The sequence below is a fragment of the Musca autumnalis genome, unplaced genomic scaffold (genome assembly GCF_047663935.1).
Source record: "Musca autumnalis isolate F117 unplaced genomic scaffold, ASM4766393v1 scaffold_3, whole genome shotgun sequence".
Classification (NCBI taxonomy): Eukaryota; Metazoa; Arthropoda; class Insecta; order Diptera; family Muscidae; genus Musca; species Musca autumnalis.
In genome coordinates, this window is record NW_027411866.1 from 259,008,546 (window position 1) to 259,030,591 (window position 22,046).

General features: G+C 36.9%; 1 protein-coding gene across 10 annotated transcripts in view; it reads right to left on the minus strand.

Annotated features, from left to right (window-relative positions):
• Positions 1-17,291, minus strand: part of LOC141399446 (smoothelin-like protein 2) — a 130,466-nt gene extending 113,175 nt beyond the window's left edge. For all 10 annotated transcript variants that reach the window (XR_012411844.1, XM_073978194.1, XM_073978191.1 and 7 more), the window contains exons 1-2: positions 16,682-17,291; positions 302-369 (exon numbers count right to left, since the gene is read on the minus strand). Coding sequence is in view for 9 of the 10 variants with exons in the window: in XM_073978194.1 (XP_073834295.1) it covers positions 302-358 (57 nt within the window). In the remaining variant the exon portion in view is untranslated. The remainder of the gene's footprint in view (positions 1-301; positions 370-16,681) is intronic.
• Positions 17,292-22,046: the final 4,755 nt, after the last annotated feature.

Genomic DNA, 22,046 nt, shown 5'->3' on the forward strand with positions numbered 1-22,046 from the left:
AGGTAATTGATTTCAATTGTTTTCAATTGATACCTACCTTCCTGTCCAAAAACAATAACTCCCCTACTTGATATTATGTCACGAAGATGCTGACGATATTAATGCAACAATTGTCAGTGCCATTAGAAATCGCAGCTACTTGTAGTATGATTATTTTTTTTAAATATTTGTTTAGTATTATAGGGGATACAAAATAATAGGTTTTTACTTCTTAGCATATTAACGAATATTAATCTATGAGCCATTGGTTCTTTGTTATACTATAAAATAATTTGAACAGTTTAAAGCAGTCATAACTTACCATTTTTCTTAGCAATTCCTCACTTTGAATTTTACTTAGATCCGTATCCAACTCCATACTTTTTGCACCTGTAAAGAAAGATTGGTTAATTTTTTTAATTAAAGCGGAGAGAGAACTAAAAAAATATGTATGATTATTCTTGAGGGTTGTAACCGATTTGATTCATAATATGAACATCAAAATATTTCTACCAGGCATAGTTCTGCTTCGGTTAACTCCTTCGTGCAACTCCCACACAAAATTTTTAAATTTGTTGGGATAGTTTTAAATTTTTGTTGCAGCAGATTGTGCTTGCGGGCTCTTTTACGACAATACAATTTTCGTAAGGGGAAAGACCATACTTCCTGTGATAATGACGCAAAAGCTCAAAAAACCCTGCCGGCATCTAATAAAATGAGTGATGAGCACGCAATCCCACGACAGCGGGTTATTATGTACCGGATTGACCCGGAACCATAGTATTTCGTCCAGCGGCTGCCAACCCAGCATCAAACCTATTCTTCTACCTGCTACAACCACAACAACAACTAATGAACACACAATCCCACATGCTTGTATTTCTATCGTTTTTTATATGTTGGGAGCAGCATATCCCGAATGCCTGCTCCGGTTCCTTAGGTCCGGGCCGGAGGAAACCCAGAACAAATATGGATATGCTAAGTTTATCACATCCGCATTCAACACCCTCAAACTTCGATGAGATGCAATAGATGCGGGGAGTGGGTACATCTCAGGGGTTGTTCTGGGCCTGTCCATGCGAGGGACTACGACAGAGACTATGTCACTGCATGCGGTGTGAAAACAGAACCAAGTGAGTCGTCTTCGTCATCAGAATTGGGGACTACTCCACAGTCTCCACAACAGCAGGCGCACTTGCAGTACCTAACTTTTGCCGTTGTTGTTCCAATCCCTGAAAATGCATCCTTTTTGAATTTTAATTGTAATGGACTTCGAGGTAAGATCGAGGAAATTGTAGATTTTATGAGTCGGAAGAATATCATGGTCGCGGCAGTGCAGGAAAGTAAGCTGAACAACCACAGCAGCTTACAGTATTGTGATGGTTACATCGTACTGAGGAAGAATCGCACCAGAAGTGGAGGTGGGGGATTAACTTTACTATTGCACCAGTCTGTTCAGTACAAAGCTATCTCGCTTGAGCCTGGCTCTAATGACCCATACAGAAAATGTATGAGGGTAACAGTAGGTCGTGGAACTGCCGAGGTACAGTTGCCCAACGTATACATGTCACCGATAAATAGCTGTACTTCAGGTTATAGGCCGAATATTAGCCCGCACTTGTTCTAGGGTCACTTTAATGCTCACCATGAGTTGTAGCATTCGGTCCTCGGAAATGATCAAAGTGGTATAGTGCTGAATTGTATAGCTCTACGTTTTTCACGGTCGATAAGAACGCCCCAACCAGAATTAGATATAACCATCGTTCGCCAGATATAACCATCGTGTCACCTGGTATGACAAATTACGTCAAATGGCAACCCGTCGGTTCTCTTATATCAGCAGACCGCCCAATTTCACCACCGCGCTTTCGTCAATCATGGGAAAGCTAATTGGGCGAGTTTCAGAGTGTTCACTAATCACCGCTTCAGAGATCTGCCCAACCCTTCAAGGATGAACAATTTACTATGGATGATGTTGCGAATGCCATCAGGAGCGCTAAGTCATACAAAGCGTTGATCCCTGATGGAATCTCCATGGTAATTCTGAAACAGCTAGGTGAGCCGGGAGTCGAGTATCTCACTAAAGTTCTCAACCTGTCGTTAGCCACCCACATCGTTCCCAAAGTCTGGAAAATGGCCAGAGTGGTCTACACACCGCTTGAGAGGACATCAAACAGACTACCCTCCGGCCAGGTTTGAAACGTTGTATAATCAATTTTAGGGTGACGTAGGGGATGAGAGATACCAAGGAACGGCCCTGACCGGCTTTAACATGGCAAAGTCCAGGATTTATCTTAGTCCCTCTCTCATCTCAAGTGGACACTGACCTCCCCGTGGTGTCACCTGGGGAGCTGCCTTTAACACCCGTTAAAGGTAGTGAGCTAACATGTGCCGCGCGTTCACCCATAAGAACGTTAAAAACTTGGATTTGGGCGCCAGGTTAGTAACCCACCCCTAGAAAAAGCAGCCTACTATGAAAAAACAAAAGAAAAGAAAAACAAATCCCTCTAAAGTTGACGACCCCCGCAAACGTTTTAAGAACCATGATCTGCGAATCTGCACCTGGAATGTTCGCACACTTTATAGAGAAGGTGCAGTTTATGCATTGGCAGATGTACTTGAAAAGTACAAGGCCGATATTACTGCTATACAGGAAATACGATGGAACGGGAAAGGCGTCACAACAACACCTAAAGGTGACGCACTGTATTATAGTTTCCATGACATAAAGCATGAGTTTGGTTGCGGATTTGTAGTTGGTCGGAGGTTAAAACACCTGGTCTACAGCTTCATACCCGTGAATAAAAGAGTTGCTACAATTCGAATAAAAGCAAAATTCTTCAACATCAGCTTTATTTGCGCTCATGCTCCCACTGAAGACAAGTACGAACAGACCAAAGATATATTTTATGAACGCGTTGTCCTGCCCATGACATTAAAATTATTCTAGGCGATTTTAATGCGAAAATTGGAAAGGAAAATATCTTTGGCCCAACAGTCGGAAAATTCAGTCTCCACAATGAAACATCTGACAATGGCATGAGGCTGATAGACTTCGCAGCGGCAAAAAACATGGTGGTTAGCAGCACCAGATTTAAACATCTCGACATCCATAAGGGCACCTGGCTGTCTCCAGATCAGAAAACAAGAAATCAAATTGATCACGTTGTGATAGATGGAAGACATTCATCTAGCGTGTTGGATGTGCGCTCGTTCCGAGGAGCAAACATAGACTCGGACCACTACCTAGTTGCAGCAAAGGTACGCACCCGGTTAAACGTAGCAAACAAAGTACGAACAGACACAACACGAAAGTTAGACATCGGTGCCGTGCTGCTACCGAAGAAAAAATGCTGCATATAGGGCTACTTTACAATCAGTAGCAACTCGTAGCGCACGAGAGAGGTATCGGGAGAAAAGGAGAGAGGAGAAACGTCTTTTCCGCAGGAAAAAGAGAGAGATGGAAAAGAGGGAGTGTGAACAAGTAGAGATGTACAGGAGACAGGCATGTCAGAAGGGATTTTCATGATATAAGAGATGTCCAAGAACCCCTAGATGCAGTCAGATATGTCATAAATATTTGGGCGTTTTTGCAGTCCTGACGCTGAGGAGCTTAGATGCCGTGACAAACCAGAGTAGTTTTAGTATAACTACAATCGGGAAGATGCAGCCGTTCAAATGCCGATAGGGCCACATTATACATCTTCCAAAATGTATGTACATCAAGTTCAAAGAAGGTTTATATCGAACACCACCTCCGGGTATCTCCCTAACAAAAGGTCGACATTTTCAGTTAAGGACTGTTCGAGGTTTGTTTTGAAATTGTCATGGAATCGACAAATTTATGCCTACAACAAAAATCAGATCAGGAAATTAGACAAGTAGATGTCGAGATTAGTTTTAACATATCTCCAGAAGAGTTAATGACGTATTTTGATTTTTTTTTCTTAATTTTATTAGATAGATTTTGGATAGAAATTTCACACTTTACTAGTGGAAACCAATAGTTCCTGAGATATGGCACAGAAATATCCTAATATTTAGAGCCACTCCTTCATGCACCTCTCGCATTACAGTTTTTTAGTTACAACGCTATAATTGCATACTTCGGGTGTGTCAGTGAATTGATTTGTTCACTGTTTGTGATAGTCATAGCTATGGAGACTTCCAAAACTTATTTTTTCACTTACGAAAATGTTTTGTCTGTTCCTTTACTTTTGAAAATGGTAAAACCGGCAAAAGTTGTAAACTGCTCCCATATGAATTGTATGGTTTCAGAAGTTAAGGAACACTTTTCGAGTAAAAAGCGGTAAAACTTGAAGATTCTTGCACGTAAAGGAACAGAGCTGTTATTTATTTTTATCGAACTTACCCCAAATTAATGTACAGATTCATAAGTCGTGTTTTCCTATAAATATTTTTAATAACCAGTTTTTATGAACTTCTCCTAGGTTAAATTCGTTGTAAGATCTTTTTTCAGTCTAGATTTGGTTCAAATATATTCTATATAATTCTTTCATTTCTAATTTCCCCGTATTCATTATACGACCTTAATGTACTCCAACTGGAAGCATATTTTGACTAATCAAGCATAACAGTATGCAGGGACTTCCACTTCAATATTAAATAGATACTGTATACTGTATATTATAAACCAGCATTTCAAGCACAACTCTAGATTTAAATTTCAATTCAAATTGGAAATTGGCATTGTGGCAGTTCGAACGGACTGAACGATGAAATCATGATGATGTAATTGTGCAGCTTTATTTTCAACTTGGAGTGCATTGCATTTTCATTGGCGCTGCGTAAATGGGAACGACGAAGCTAATAAGAAAAAAATCCAAAATAAAAAATAAATAAAAAAATTATAAAATGAAAACAGGCCTCAATAAAAAGATTTACAATTTTTGTGTGTAACATGTTTTCACTGGTTTTCCCAAATAAGGAAATATTCTTCAAAGCCCCATGACCAAAACGATCATAACCTGTGCTTTATGTGCGCGCATGAGCACCAGCTTAAGTGTCACTCACTTGCACTATGGGTCGGTCGTTTGTTCATTTGCGCAGTGAATGGGGGCAGGGAGGGTAGATGATATTCAATCGTATTGTCTGTCGCCTTTTGTATCATCAACATTTATCATCTTGGGTTTGTGCCACCAATGTGTCCATAAATTACAACAAACTTCACTAACCGGCACGCATACACATACCAAGCGACAGCAGGCGCTCCGACGCACGGTGGTCGAAAGCACTGATCTAGCGGCGCAAAATTAATAACTTGCAAACGAATTGAGATACGTCACTGAAATTTGGCACAAACTCAGCTTGTACCTGTGGGTAATAATGGGCCAAATATGAACAATATCGGCTGATGTTTTGGTATAGCCCCCATATAACGGTACCTTAAGAATTTCTGTATTTTGAGGATTTAAGACACAATTTCGTAGCAAATTTGCTGTAATTTGGTACTTAGGGTTCCTAGTGGTCAGAAAATATTTCCACCAAAAATTATGGACATAGGCGCACGTTTTGATATAGCCCCCATGTAACCGTACCTCCCAATTTAAGGTATTTTGAATAACATGACCACATTTTTAAAGCAACTTGGCTGTAATTTTGCACTCCGTGTTCTCACTGCGTATAAAATCTTCTTACAAAACATTTTCAACACAGATTTATGTTTCGATGCAGCCCCTTTTATGGTACCCCCGATTCGTTGAATTTTTACTTGTTATCCCATATTTGATAACATATTTAGCTATAATATGGTATTATAGTGTCTCCGGGGGTAGAAATCCTCCTTGCAAACATTTCTCAAGATAGGTCCATATTTTGATTTAGCTCCCATACAAAATCCACATCTAAATTTGTATGAATTTCATGCAAAATCCCTTTTTTTTTAAAGTGCAGTCATCAAAAGATTTGCAAATATTTGCAGCCCAAATGTGGTTATTCCGTATCCAGAGAGTCCAATTTCTTTCCCCAAAAAATAATCGAACCTAAGTTCGGCTTAGTTTACAAGATACACTCTATGGAACAAGCGCGTACAACCCATAAAAACACAAAAAAAATTAATTTTTTGAAAATATATTCCTATATAACTAAGTACCTCCAGACCCCAAACTAATTTGTATAATTTAAATCTCACCCTCTGCTATTAATTGAATATAAATCTTGTCCAGTTTCATTACGAATGCATTTAACATTTAAACAAATATGAAGTTAATTTTTTTGCAACAATTTTTTAAAATATGATGCAACAAAAACTCTTGTATTTGATAGTGAATAACTGAGTGAATATTTACAACAACAAACATTAAAAAACAAAATCTTTGTCTGCGAAGTGTCTGTAATCGATACAATGGAAAATATTTCGCAATTTTATAGTTCGATTTTTTGACTTTTGCGCCGCTAGATCAGTGGTTTCGACCAGTGTGCGACGCTCACATCGAATATCACTGACATTGCTCGTCCTTCATTAGTTGCGTCAAAAGCTCTGCCTAAACAAAAATTACATAAATTGTGTCAACTGATTGACTTGCTTTCTGGCTGCCCGAATGACTGACTGACATCACTTTGATTCAGGGCAAAACTGCAATTTTGTTGTATTTTTATGTCGGAACTGTTTGTTCGTTACATTCGACTTACAAATCGGGAAATCTGGGAGTGTTGACATCTATCGAATCGCATTAAAACAAATGTGACAATGAATCTGACAAATGGTCAAGTGTCACAAAAAGAGTTATTCCATATTTGAAGTGTCTCAATGAGGATTTACAACTGAATGAATAATTTATACTTTGTTGCAGATAAAAGAATACCGTTAAAGTTGATTAAGACATATGCGCATTGTATTAATAACTGTAACAAAATATACAAAAGTTGAAATAATTTTTTTTCTCACACATTCAGGTAAAAGAAAAGTCTAGGATCATATAATTTTGTATTCAAAATATTTCGTAGAATATTACCAAAAATTGAAATTGAACGAGTGGATGTTGAGTTTAGTTGTAACATATCGCTCATTTACTCAAAGAGTGACACATTTCAAAAAATCAAGCTTCGAGAAAATCGCGTTTTAAATTAGCGATTGAATTTTGACTTCCCAACTCAAAAAGATTATTACACTAAAACTAAAATAACTATTTAGACCATATTTTGTAAACAGCTAGCCAGATATCAGTACTAAATTTCTGTGCAAGATCAAGCATGATTTGAAGTGTTTTAGTGCTTCATAAACTCAAAAAACGTTTGTGTTGAATTATGCGAAACTCGTAGTAAATGAGCTCTTACTCCTCGAGTTTTAGAGATATCAGCATCAAAATTTGACACAAGATAAAGTAGAAATTGGAGAAAAAATAGAATTTTCTAACTCAGAAAACGCATTTTTTGAGTTATGCCACTCTTTGAGTAAATGATATATATGTATTGTAAAGATATTGTTAGATTCCGCATATAGTATTGTGAGTCCAACAATCGTTTTTGTTATTAGCAACAATGGTTTTTGTCATATCCAACAATAGTTGTTGTCATATCCAACAATAGATTTTGTCTGCTGGACAATATTATTCTCTTTTCTTCGACAATTTTATTTTCTTCTCTCGGTATTCGATGCCGTGGTGAAAAAAAAAAAACAATTTTGGTAAGTTTTATTTGTATGAGTTCCTCCTATCTTTGCTTCTTATTTTATCTTTGTTCTTTTTTGTGAATGTACACCATGAGATTCTTCTTTTTATTTGTTTCTTCTCTCTCATTCTTCTTTGTGTTTTGATAGTTGAGTTACACCACAGTCTGAGAAGAGTTTGTGGTCGTAATTTGTGTTTTCTTTTCATATTTGTTGTGGTTTTATGGTATTTATGGTATGGTAGGTGCTTGGAGGATGAGCGCAATGGAGTAGTTATCTTTTTAGTTAGACCTGGCAAAACCTGGCCATGCGTGGTGTTTGTCACCGCTCATAATATTATACGTGACATTTATAACAGAGTTATGTGGAAAGTGTATATGAGAATTATATACGATCAAATAAAAAAATTCAGTAACAGGTTTTCTGGGCTGACAATAGTTTTTGTAAAAATTCTAGGTTATGATAGTTCCTACCATAGGTATTGTCAATGAATTTTACAATATTGAGGAATTTCGCGAGTTGTTTTTGTTTTGTATGGTTTGAGCAAACGATGGCATTTTTGGATTTGCAATTGCAATGCTTGAACTGTTGAAACAAAAATACATGCGTGCATGTAAAAAAGCGTATATTGTAATATACATTACCATTAGACGGACCTTTAGATAGAGATTTTACACCTGCATAGCTAATAAAATAAAGACTACGCATTGTACTTACAGTTTGTTTGAGGTTCCAAAATACCCCATGTTTTCCGTAAAATCATGAAAAGTATGTATCAACAATATTAGGATACAATATCCCTACTAGAGCATAATAGATCTAAGCAGTGTCCTATAGGACTGAAACCGGAAATTTCTGCAATAGTTACTGTGCCCACTGTAGAATTTTTCAGAGCTTTTGGGTCATTATGTCAAGAAGCACGATAATAATAATAATAATATTTTGTCCAAACTTAGTTTAAGTTACCTCCCCCACAATATATAACTCTCGAAGACAGAATACGATTTAGTCAATACTTTGCACATAGTAATATTTCTACCAGACATAGATCAAGTTCGAATATGGGTATATTGGTCAGTCCTTCGGGAACCTCTCGAATCGCTTTGATTTTTTGTAACAACTTGTATTCACTGTCCCCAATACGACGATACAAGCTTTATAAGGGATAAGACTGTACTTCCTGAACAAATGGCCCGAAAGCTTTAAAAAGTCCCTACGGTCACAGGTGCGCACGACAACATTCGAACTGGATACTGGATTGTTCCAAACTTTGCGTATTGTAATATTTCTGCAAATCTTACTTCACTTCTTCCGGTACCTCCCCCAATATAGTTCAAAATTATTCGCTAACATGGTACGCGCGAATTTCATAAACGGAGCAACCGAATTGGTCCAATTGTAATATTTTGTCCAGACTTAGTTAAAGTTCGAAAATGGACCATATAGGTCCAAACCTTAAGGGTACTTCCATCATAACAGTTATGTTTTTCGTGGGTTAGTCCATGCTTCCAGATATAATGGATTCCTGATATAATGGTGGACACGATATTCATCGAAATGAATGACTCCCAAAATAAAACCCACTTCCAATAATGAACTATGTCGTTACATTCCTACAGGTAACTCTCCGCAACCCAAATCCATATTTTTGTCGGCAAATTCTGAAAACTCCCTAATACATACACACAGGCTGAGGGTATATATTTGTCGGCAAAGCCAACTGATACTAATTTCTTGTTCAGTTATCCTGTTCCTCTGTGTCCAGAATAAAAAATCTGCAACCTTCACCAGCTGCGTCCACAAAGAATCGGGAGACAGGTGAGTGTGTTCCCCGCTGGTCATTGCCTATGACGGAATATTCAAGCTCATGAGCATTGAAGTCCCTTAGCACCAGGCGGTTATTGCACTCAAAAAGCGAACTAATGTCTGACATATAACTCAAGCCATGATATTCATCGGCGTTTATATACACAACAAGAATCTCTACTTCGACAGTCCCACACTTTACTGCTTTACTTCATTCCATGCATGGGTCACTAGAGTCTAGCCGAACGAGATGGGTCTGTACTGCACAGACTGGTGGTGGTACACCAAGGAGTGGTCCGATAGGGCCCACATTTGAACATAAACTAAGTATTCGAGATCCAAAGTTTGGACCAAATCGGTTGCTTTTGTGGGGGAGGTACAGGAAGGAGTAGACCTATAAGCACCACCTTTGAATTTTATCTAATATTCGAAGGAATATTGCGATATGAAAAGTGTGGACCAACGCAGTAATCGTTTCGAGAGTCGTGTGCACTAGCCACTACACTTGCTGACCATAGAGGCTCTTTACAGCTTTCGGGTATTTTCTCAAAAAAAAACGTGTATAACTCAAAAAACGTGTACCATTATAATAGGCGTCTTGAGTGCAACCTATTACATGAAAAATCAAAACGATTCGAGAGGAAGTCCTAAACTGCACTTTTCCGAAATTTTGTATGGGAGGTACTCGAAGGAATTGACACATATAGTTCATATTATAACCTCATATATGTCTCGTAGAAATATCATATATTTTTAAAGCTTTCGGGATATTTTCTCAGGAAGTATGGACTTGCCCCTGATAAAACATGTACCGTCGTAATGGGAGTAGCGAATACAAGTTGTTACAACAAAAATCAAAACGATTCGAGAGTAGGTCTTAAGCTGCACTTTTCCAAATTATGTGTGGGAGGTACCCGAAGGAGTGGTCCGATATAGTTCATTTTCGAACTTGATCTACATATGTAGAAATATTACAATGTGCAAAGTATGAACCAAATCGGTTCGTCCCCTCAAGAGTTATCGTGCACATAATTTTTGGGATAAAAATTTGAACTTTTTTGGGAAGGTACCCATCTTCGAACTTAATCTAGGTTTTTGACAAAGTATTACGAAAGCCAAATTTTGTACCAAATCGGTTATCCGTTCGAGATAATCGACTCCAAATTGTCTGAAACGCATTTCGTCCAAACATACTTGGGGTCTAAAACCATTGTTTCGATTTTGTCCATATAAAAGAACATATACTCTCTTTAGCGTAAATGCTGAGGGTATAGAAATGGGTTGGATTAGCGATTATTGCCATATCTTCGTTGTTTGACTAACTACACCAACCTACTTTCCATCATTGTAAAGGTGAGATTTTCTACTTTCCTTATTTCATTGTCAAGGTTTTTTATACGCTCCACCATAATATGGAGGGTATTTTAAAATTGATTTTCTGTTTGTAACACATCGAACTAATCTTTTGCGGTGCTATAAAGTATACATATTCTTCTGAGGATAAAATTCTAAGACGATCTAGCCATGTCCGTGTCTCCGTCTGTTGTAATCACTCTAGCGTCCGCATTAATTGAGATAAAACGCTAAAGTTTTGCACCCGAGTGTTTTTTTTCCATAGGCAGGTCAAGTTCGAAGCTGGGCTATATATGTCCAGGTTTTGGTATATCCCCCATATAACGGTACCACCCGATTTAATGTATTTTGAGAATTTTATCTACATTTTTGACCAAACTGGTTGAAATTTGACATTTGAGGTTCCCAATGACCAAAAAGCTTCTCTACTAAAAATTGCCAAGACAGGTCCACGTTTTGGTATAGCCCCCATATAACGGAACCTCCGATTTAAAGTGGTACTTTCTCAATAGAAAGGAAACCAATTATTCCGTTTAGGTTTAGAATATTTTATGGTGGAGGGTATTAAAAGTTCGGTCCAGCCGAACTTAAAACTTGTTATACCCTCAGCATTTATGCTAACGAGGCTATATACACTTTCATACGGGCAAATGTCCCTCATCGAAAAAATGGCTTTAGACCCCAAGTATTTTTGGATGAAATCCGTTTCAGACAATTTGGAGTTGATTTAGCCATGTCCGTCCGTCTGTCTGCCTGGCTAGCGCACGATAACTCTCGAACGGATCAACCGATTCGCTCCAAAATTTGATTTTCGTAATATTTTGTTCAAACTTAGTTTAAGTTCGAAGATGGGTTATATCGGTCAACTCCTTCCTGTACCTCATCCACAAAAGTTAGAAAATGTTCGGAAAATCACGATAACTCTTGAAGGGGGTGCCCGATTTGGTCCATACTTTGCATATCGTGAAATTTCTACCAGACTTAGATGAAGTTCGAATATGAACTCAATCGGCCCACTCCTACCGGTACCTCACTCACGAAATTTCGCAAAAGTTCAGTTTAAGACCAGATCTTGAATCGATTTGATTTTTGTTGTAAAAACTTGTATTCGCTGCGCCCCATACGTTGGTACTTGTTTCAACAGGGGCAAGTCCATACTTCCTAAGAAAATAGCCTGAAAGTTGCAAAATAACTCTCGAACGGATCTGCCGATTCAGTCCAATATTTGGCCTTCGTAATATTTTCGAAGATAAGTCATATCGGTCCACTCCTTCAGGTACCTCTCCCACAAGAGTTCAAAAATGTTCTGAAAAATTGTGCGCCCGATAGCACTTGAAGGGAATGTCCGATTTGGTCCATACTTTACACATCCTAATATACCTACCAAATATAGATCAGGTTCGAATATGGACTATATTTGTCCACTTCTTCGTGTACTTCCCACACAAAATTTCGGATAAGTTCACTTTAAGGCCTGCTCTCGAATCACTTTGATTTTTGTTGAAACAACTTGCATTCGCTGCCTCAATTACGACGGTAAAAGTTTTTTCAGGGGCAAGTTCATACTTCTTGAGAAAACAGTCCGAACGGTGTAACAAACTCCTATGGCACCATACTCGTATGTAGTAGGTGGAGAGCACGATAACTCTTGACTTGGTCCAAAACTTGGCCTTCATCATATTTTGTATTTTGAAGATGGCCAATACCGGTCCACAACTTCCGGTACTTCCCCCCAATATTTAAAACATGCCACTAAATAAGGCACGATATCTCTTGAACGGGGCAACCAATTTGGTCCTCCTTATATTTTGTCGAAATGGCCCATAACGGACCTCTCCTTAGGGCAACTCCCCCACAAAAGTTCAACATTTGTGTCAAAGTGTAGTTTAGGGTCCGTTCAAAGATCCTTTGGAAATGTATACCGATGCTGTTCGTTGTGGTCCTGTTTACAGTGATATTATGTTTTCCTTGGACAAGTCCATGCTTCCTGGCATACTGGCCCAAAAGTTATACGATGACCTACTGAAAAGACTAGTGGGCGCAATATCTATCGAAAAGATATGACTCCCAAAATAAGATTCACTTCCATAATGGACTATGTCGGTCCATTCCTTTAAGTACCTGCTCCGCAACACTTTTGAACTTTAATCTAGTCCATATTTTGATCTGTCCGTAGATGAAAGTTTCAATTCACATATGGTGTCGGCTTTGCCGACATGATACTTTTGTACTTGTTATATTCTCAGCATTTATGCTAACGAGGGTATATACACTTTCATACGGGTAAAATGTGCCTCATCGAAATAATGGTTTTAGACCCCAAGTATGTTTGGACGAAATGTGTTTCAGACAATTTGGAGTCGAATGCGCAATGTCCGTCCGTCTGTCTGTCTGGCTGGAACGCAATATAACTCTCGACGGGTGAACCGATTCGGTTCAAATTTTGGCTTTCGTAATATTTTGCCCAAACTTAGTTTAAGTTCGAAGATGGGCTATATCAGTCCACTCCTTCCGGTACCTCCCACACAAAAGTTCGAAAATGTTCGGAAAATTTGTGCGCACGATAACTCTTGAAGGGAGTAACCGATTTGGTCCATACATTGCACATTCTGAAATTTGTACCAGACTTAGATAAGGTTTCAATATGAACTCAATCGGTCCACTCATTCGGGTACCTCCCACACAAAATTTCGGAAAAGTTCAGTTTAGGACCATCTCTCAAATCGCTTTGATTTTTGTGTTAGCAACTTGTATTCACTACCCCCTATACGACGGTACAAGTTCCATTAGGGGCAAGTCCATACTTCCTGAGAAAATAGCATGAAAGTTGCAAAAAACCCCTATGACACCGCGTGAGGTGGTTGGAGCGCAAGATAAGATCTAGAACGGATCTGCCGATTCGGTCCAACATTTGGCCTTAGTAATATTTTGTCCAAACATAGTTTAAGTTCAAAGATAAGCCACATCGGTCCACTCCCTCAGGTACCTCCCCCACAAAAGTTCAAAAATGTTCGGAAAAATTGTACGTACGATAACTCTAGAAGGGAGTGGCCGAGTTGGTCAATACTTTACACATCCTAATATATCTACCAGATATAAATTAGGTTCAAATATGGACTATATTTGTCCACTCCATCCGGTACCTCCCACACAAAATTTCAGATAAGTTCAGTTTAAGACCTGTAGTGCGATTCTGTATCTCCTTAACGACAGAATTAACGACGAATGTCGGTAGTTAACGATAATTTTCGGTAAGTGCTATTCTGTAACCAATTTTAACGATTTTTGTCGGTAAATTTTGTCGTTAATTACCGAAAATTATTGTTAAGTTAACAACCAAAAAAAAGTAGTCGTTAAGTCTTAACGACAGTACATGATTGCAATATTTAGCCGATTTCTCTTAACAAAGGCGTTTTATTTGAACATATGTTATGTTAATAAGAAGGGTATACAAGATAAATTCCGCCTTATTGAGAAAAAAATCTTCTTAAGTCATTAACATAAGAATTAACTATGTAGGATACATGGGCAGCTCCGCCACTGTTGCTCTTTCGCCAGCGCCGATTTTATTGAAGCTGCATAAAGATCACCAAAGAGAAAGTTGTAGATCTTCGATTAACTCATAACTTTCCCTTGGACGATGTACATGTAGCATCAATTAAATCGGCGCTGGCAAAGGCGCAAAAGTGGCGAAGCTGCCCCATGCTACCCTATCCTTATTATTAAAGATGAAAAACGTTAGCTAAATCTTCAAAATGTCCTTAACACTATCTTTCTACGAGGACAAAACGTGTTTAGTATTCCTATAACCTACTTTGTTCTGTGATAATATTATAGATTTAAACTCAGCATCACTAATAATCAAAATGCTAAAAATGGCGTATATGTTCGGATTTCCGAACTTTTTATACTCTCCGTTATGAGAAATTCCATTTGATGTGGGCGTGAATTGAATATATGAATATATAAACTCAAATGACGGTAACGTGGATCCACGTACATCATTGTAGGGGCTTAAGTAATTTCAAATTTCAAAACTCAATATTCATATGGATAAATTAACTCTTCGTTTTATTGCGGTGTTAAAAATGTCTTGATCTGTACATGCATAATAATACAATTCACTTCAAAGTGACCTTTTGACCAACGATTCTGATTACACTGTCCTCCCCACTCCAAACATATAATGCCTTGTCGAGCTTTTACTTGGATGCGAATGACTGTTTATTCATATCCTGGAATAAAACCACGAAAATCTATGAGATTTATTTGACTCCTAGAAGTTCATACATACATACACACTTGACGTTTTAGAAGATGAAATAATACTTGTGTTTCGCATTGTCGGAATACTTGCAGATACTTACATATGTTAGCGCATTTCTTCAAAAAACGGACCTTTTTTCCTACCTTACGCGTTTTATGCATGTTTTTGCGAAGAAATAATATTTTTAATTCAAAAATACATACATTAAAAAATATCAAAATATAATATTTGATGATTTGCCTTTCCATCGATATTCGTCGGTATGTGCTAACGATTTCTACAATCGTTAACAAAAAGTTACAGAATAGCACATTCGTTAACTCAACCAAATACTTTTCTTAACTACCGATGTCGGTTCGTTATTCAAAAAAGTTACAGAATCATACTACTGATATCGAATCACTTTGATAGTAAAAGTTTTTTTCAGGGGCAAGTCCATACTTCTTGAGCAAACAGCCCGAAGGATGTAAAAACCCCGTAGGCACCATATGTTGTGGCTGCAGATCCACTTCCATAATGGTCAATGACGATGCATTCCTTTTAGTATCTCCTCCTCAAAACTTTTGATCTTTAATCCTAATCAACATTTTTGTCGGAAAAAATGTTTCAATATACACAGGCTGAGGGTATATCTCTGTCGGCAAAGCCGACTGATGCTTTTTTACTTGTTTTTTACTTCACATCCCAGCAACATCCTATTTCGCATTATTGTAAAGGTAAAGGCATTGTAAATTATCAGGCTTTTGTAATACTCTTAATAGAAGTGCAGATATTGCAAAATTTCGTAACGATCCGATCAAAATTGCGACCTGATTACAAGGCGGGCAGACTGATAGACGGACACACACAATTCGTCGTACGATGTGATACAAACTTTTGGGTCTAAAAGAACATATAATACACTTCCCACATTGTGGTGTAGAGTATAAAAAACCAACTCTTCTCCTTCATTCAATACAACAGCAGTGTTAAATTCTTTTTATACAATGTTAGTGCGAATGTCAAAACTCCCGATAGTTTTTGATCTCTTTAGAATTTTATGTGTATGCTTTTTCGTGTGATATTAAAATTTCCAAGCTTTTAAAGTTCTTTAAACAAAATCACATAACACATAAGATAACATGTTGTACTATTTTAATGCGAATTTTCAAGTGTCCTTTTTCTAGGCCTCTTCGTCCTCTACCTATTCACTCTATTCAGTACTATTGTTACCATTTGAAGTAACAGTTTCGAAAATAATTGTTTCAAATTGTTTTATATTCTGCTGTATATAACCTCTTTAGGATGTATATTATTTTTATTACACTTCTGCCAAGATAATCATCCAATATTTGATTGATGTTCATGCTACAGCAGATATCAAAACAAATTTTTTCACGCACACACTAATATCACTTCCACTTCACTTTCATTCAAGAGGTAACTATTAAAATTCTTGTAAATTGCAATTTAATTAACTGTTGTAGTTCTTGTAACATCCTAATAAACAATTTTTGTGTTTAAATTGTGCACTTAAAAATGCATTGTTTAGCATAAAATCACAATCCGAACATAAATATTATATGGCTGAATTATTTATTCTTAGATTATTTACGATTTCCTTAAATCAATCCAAATTGTAGGAAATACATTAAATTGTAATATCAAACCTTAGTATTAGCTGGTGAGTGGGTGGGTGGTTCGCTTGGAAACGTTCGATAAACTGTGTTTATTGTCAATCAGAAATGGCGGTTGTTGAAGATTCTAATCAAAGTTTTTTATTTATTTTGTTTTTATTTTTTTTCCTACGAAAACGCTGTGAAAATTGAATGAATTGTGGTTTGTGGTGGTAATCGGAGTACAACCGATGATGAATTTGTTGCAAATCCAAAATTTCACAGCCAAGCTTCCAAAACAACAGTATGTTTGTGTGTTTGAGTTTTTGTTTAGATTAGTTCTGGACTTTGAGATAATTCAAATTTGTTTATTTTAAATTTTAAATTTTTTTTGTTGTTGTTATTTTTCTATATGCACTGAGAACACAATGGAAACACAGGGCTTAAACGAGGAGGAGGCTATTTTAATTTTCTTTAAGACACAACCGACACTATCGAGAAAACGCGATAAACTGTTGTTACAGTTGCACTTGTAAAAGCATTTAGGCTCGGTATCTGGGACTCTACAGCATGAGAATCGTTGCTACGAATCCATCAATGTTTTACGATCGGGGTAGATAGCCGTAAGCTGACGTTATTTCAGTTGGCTAGGATCAGTAGCAGTGGCAGCAACAACTTAAAAATATATGTTTTATTATTGTCAATTATATAACCTTCAAAATGTAGCATTGTATGCTACTGTTGTTGCTATTGTCGTTGTTGTTGTTATGCGCATAAGCAATATGCATCCATACGTGCAATGTTATTTTGCAAATACTTTTTTATGTTTTTTTAGTAGAGTTTAGGCATTTTATTCGGAAAATGGATTAAACTTGTTTTCCCGTTTACATTGTTATGTATTAGGGTGGTCGGTAATAATCGATAAAAAAACTCTAAAGAAGATAACTTTCCAAGACAACATATATATGTATGTATAGGTACAAACTGGGATTTTGACTCTATTGCAATATTCTACAAACTTATTTCTAGGCATTGGACTTATCTATACTAATAAACTGGCACATGTCTATAATTTGATATTTTGCATTTCAAAACGACCCACCTTCATATTCATGCTGATGTCCATCTCACATCAGTTGCCTGTAGATACGTTTGTGACAAACAATAAACATTGCTGTTTTATTGTTTACGCATGATGTACGAGTATGTTGTTGCGATGCTGTTTACTATTTCTGATGGCATCAATAGCAGTGGCACGCAGTTACATGCGTCAAGTCAACTGTGCACAGGGCCATCTTCCAAATTTTCAAATTTGGTCAAAACCAGGCTAGTTTGCTGTCGCGAATTTTAATTTCTAGGAATATATGTATTTTTTTTAAACCACAACTTATTTCGATTTTTTCGGGCAAATTCGAAATATAAAAAATGTTTAAATCTTGCGTAATCATCATTGTTATTTCCGAATAAATTAAATTTCCAAGGAAAGCCTTGATGGGATATATATGTTGTCATTTTTAAACACCACATTGACTGAGATCAAGGATATTTAAAATATTTGTATGTCATTGAAACATCATTGCAATGTATGTACGTATGTGTGGATGCGAAATGCGATTGTCAATAATAAATGGAAAACTGAAAGTACATTTATTGTGTCCTTGTTGTCTTGCAGCAGATAGGAAAGTTTTGGGGCAAACTATTTACTGTCCTTTAAAGTCTATTCTTTTCATCTCTAATTTAATTACAAAATGTATGTCCAGAATATTTTTTGGTCCAATTGAGATGAAATGTTTTCAGATAAATAGAATGAAGAATACTTTAGTAGATTATTTTGTCCTTCTAGCTTAGTTCCTTCCATGTCCGTTTTGTTCTGGAACTGAAAAAGAAACACAATATCAGAATTTCTACGTTAAAATTTTTTACAGAAATTTTCCTCTAGTAATTCATCGATTGATTTTATTTTTCAAATCTGTTTTGCCCGTTTTATGACCATAAATGTCATTTTGTAAAGCCAAAAATTGAAATTTCGTTTTTTCGGTCAGCCATTCCCTAAAAATCTAATATTTTTTAAAAAATCGATCGGTGAAGGATTATATTTTGATGTCCTTGATAAGTCCACGAAAATAAATGACAATCGGATTATTAGTCTTCGAGCTAGATTTGGCACCGCAAAACGCTTTAATGGAAACAGTGTAGAAGGTCAGTAGACGGTCATTTGCCACAAAACTTCTTGCAGCCTGTTTATGTATTTCGAGACAAAAATGTGTGCGCATGAAACACAACCAAACTTTAGTTTTCGAAATTTTATTTCCTTTGTTTTTGCTTCAAAACAAAAAACTAATTTGAACAAGTAAGAAAGGCGTTAAGTTCGGCCGGGCCGAACTTGTTATACCCTCCACCACAAGTTTTATTGACGTAAAATGGAATAATTAGTTTCCTTTCGTGTATGAAGAAGACTTAATACTGAATTTCAGCAATTTCGGTAAAACAATGTGAGGCACCATTCTATGGGGGTTATTTCAAAACGTCGATCTATACCGACAAATTTCTGACGGAAAGTTCTTAGGCTCAAAGAAGACTAAATACCAAATTTCCTATATTTCGATAAGAGAATTTGGCTAAAACTAAAAAAATACCGAAAATCAAGAAGTAAGCTTCTATGGGGATATAGGAAGACGTGGACCTATACTGATAATACTCTTCTGGAATATTTTATAACTCTTGGAAGACGAAATAACGAATTTCAGCCATTTCGGTTGGATATTGACGTCACAATCTTCAGTATTACGAAAATCCGGAGGTACCGTTCTATGGGGGCTATATCGAAACGTGGACCTATACCGACGAATTTTAGTTAGAAATGGGGCAATATGAAAGCGTGGACCTGTACAGACATATTTCTGGCGAACAGTTTTATATCACATTGAAAACTAAATACCAAACTTCAGCCATTTTGGTGGAATATTGAAGACACAACCTTCAAAATACGAAAAATCGGGAGGTACTTTTCCATGGGGGCTATATGAAGGCGTGGACCCTTACCGACAAATTTAAAGGGAAAGTTTGAGTACCCCCAACGAAGTCTAAATACCAAATTTCAGCCATTTCGGTGGAATATTGAGGTCACAACGTTCAAAATACCGAAAATCGGGAGGTACCGTTCTATGGGGGCTATATGTAGGCATGGACCGATACCGACAAAGTTCTGGGGGAAAGTTTTATACCACCAACGTAGACTAAGTACCAAATTTCAGCCACTTCGGTGTGATAATGAAGCTAAAACCTTCAAAATACCGAAAATCGGGAGGTACTGTTCTATGGGGGCTATATGAAGGTGTGGACCGATATCGACAAAATTCTGGGGGAAAGTTTTATACTCCTAAAGAAGACTACGTACCAAATTTCAGCCATTTTGGTAGGATAATGAAGCTAAAACCTCCAAAATACCGAAAATCGGGAGGTACCGTTCTATGGGGGCTTTATGAAGGTGTGGACCGATACCGACAAAATTCTGGGGGAAAGTTTTATACTCCTAAAGAAGACTACGTACCAAATTTCAGCCATTTTGGTAGGATAATGAAGCTAAAACCTTCAAAATACCGAAAATCGGAAGGTACCGTTATATGGTGGCTATATGAAGGTGTGGAACGATACCGACAAAATTCTGGGGGAAAGTTTTATACTCCTAAAGAAGACTACGTACCAAATTTCAGCCATTTTGGTAGGATAATGAAGCTAAAACCTTCAAAATACCGAAAATCGGGAGGTGCCGTTATATGGTGGCTATATGAAGGTGTGGACCGATACCGACAAAATGCTGGGGGAAAGTTTTATACCCCTAAAGAAGACTACGTACCAAATTTCAGCCATTTTGGTAGGATAATGAAGCTAAAACCTTCAAAATACCGAAAATCGGGAGGTACCATTATATGGGGGCTTTATGAAGGTGTGGACCGATACCGACAAAATTTTGGGGGAAAGTTTTGTACCTCTAAAGAAGACTACGTACCAAATTTCAGCCATTTTGGTAGGATAATTAAGCTAAAACCTTAAAAATAACGAAAATCGGGAGGTACCGAAGGTGTGGACCAATACCGACAAAATTCTGGGGGAAAGTTTTATACCCCTAAAGAATTTCAGCCATTTTGGTAGGATAATGAAGCTAAAACCTTAAAAATACCGAAAATCGGGAGGTACCGTTCTATGGGGCTATATCAAAACGTGGACCGATATATCCCATTTTCAATACCAACCATCCTGCAAGTAATAAAAACTTCTGTACCAAATTTTGACTCTCTATCTTTAAAATTGCGAGCTGTATCTTGATTTCAACAGACAGACGGACGGACGGACGGACAGACGGACATGGTCAAATCGACATAGAATTTTATGCTGATCAATAATATATATATTTTAGAGGGTCTCCGACGAATATTTCGATGTGTTACAAACGGAATGACAAATTTAATTATACCCTCCATATGGTGGAGGGTATAAAAACACACACAAATTTGGTAATGCTACTTACTCATTCATTTTCTTATCGACATACATAACATTTTTCAACAAAAAAATTCAGAAAGCCGATTAATGCCAAGTTTACACTTGCTCTCCAAAATCCACTAGATTTCACGAAATCCGGAAATACACCCCGGTGTTTACACTTATATTTTGTCGATTTCAAACATATCACAATAATGAAGGTAGATGAATTTTCAAAACAAGTTGATATTAATTGAATTAGTCATCAAAAATTTACGACAATTTAGAACTTTACAATTCTATTTCGAAAATTATCGTAAAATTATCTATATATGGTATTAATTGTGCATAGTACTAACAAATGAAAAAATAAAAATTGATTTTTTTTATTTTTGCCTTATATCGTTGAAACTTTATAATAATAAATTTTGGTAGATAAAAGCTTTGTTCAGAACCTTCAAAATATTACTGCTTGCAGTAGTTTCCCTTTTAGTGCTAAAATGCTTTCCCGTACTCCGAAATCCAGAAAGACTTGCACTTCTCTTTAAACAAAAATAGCTCCGAATAACACCATCTTCTCTTGTAGGAACCAGCAGCATGTTCATTGGCATCTAAATACGATAGCTGATACGTTGATTTTGACATTTCTGCTGGAGTTTTTGCAATTTCCGTCATTTTTACGTTGTCATATTTTTGATAAATTTGTATGGGGAAACAATTTTCGAAAATTCGCTCTTTTTTCTAACATTACCATTAAAAAAATACGGGAACACAACAAAAAAAATAATTTAATATTTTTTCACATTGTTTGCAAATGTTGGTAATAAAAATGTTTGTTGCAACATTTGACCATCTACCTTGTGTTGCAACTTTTGGTACTTTTTTAGGCAAAAACAGGGTTGTATATCATGTGTACTATGATTTCGATGTTGATTTC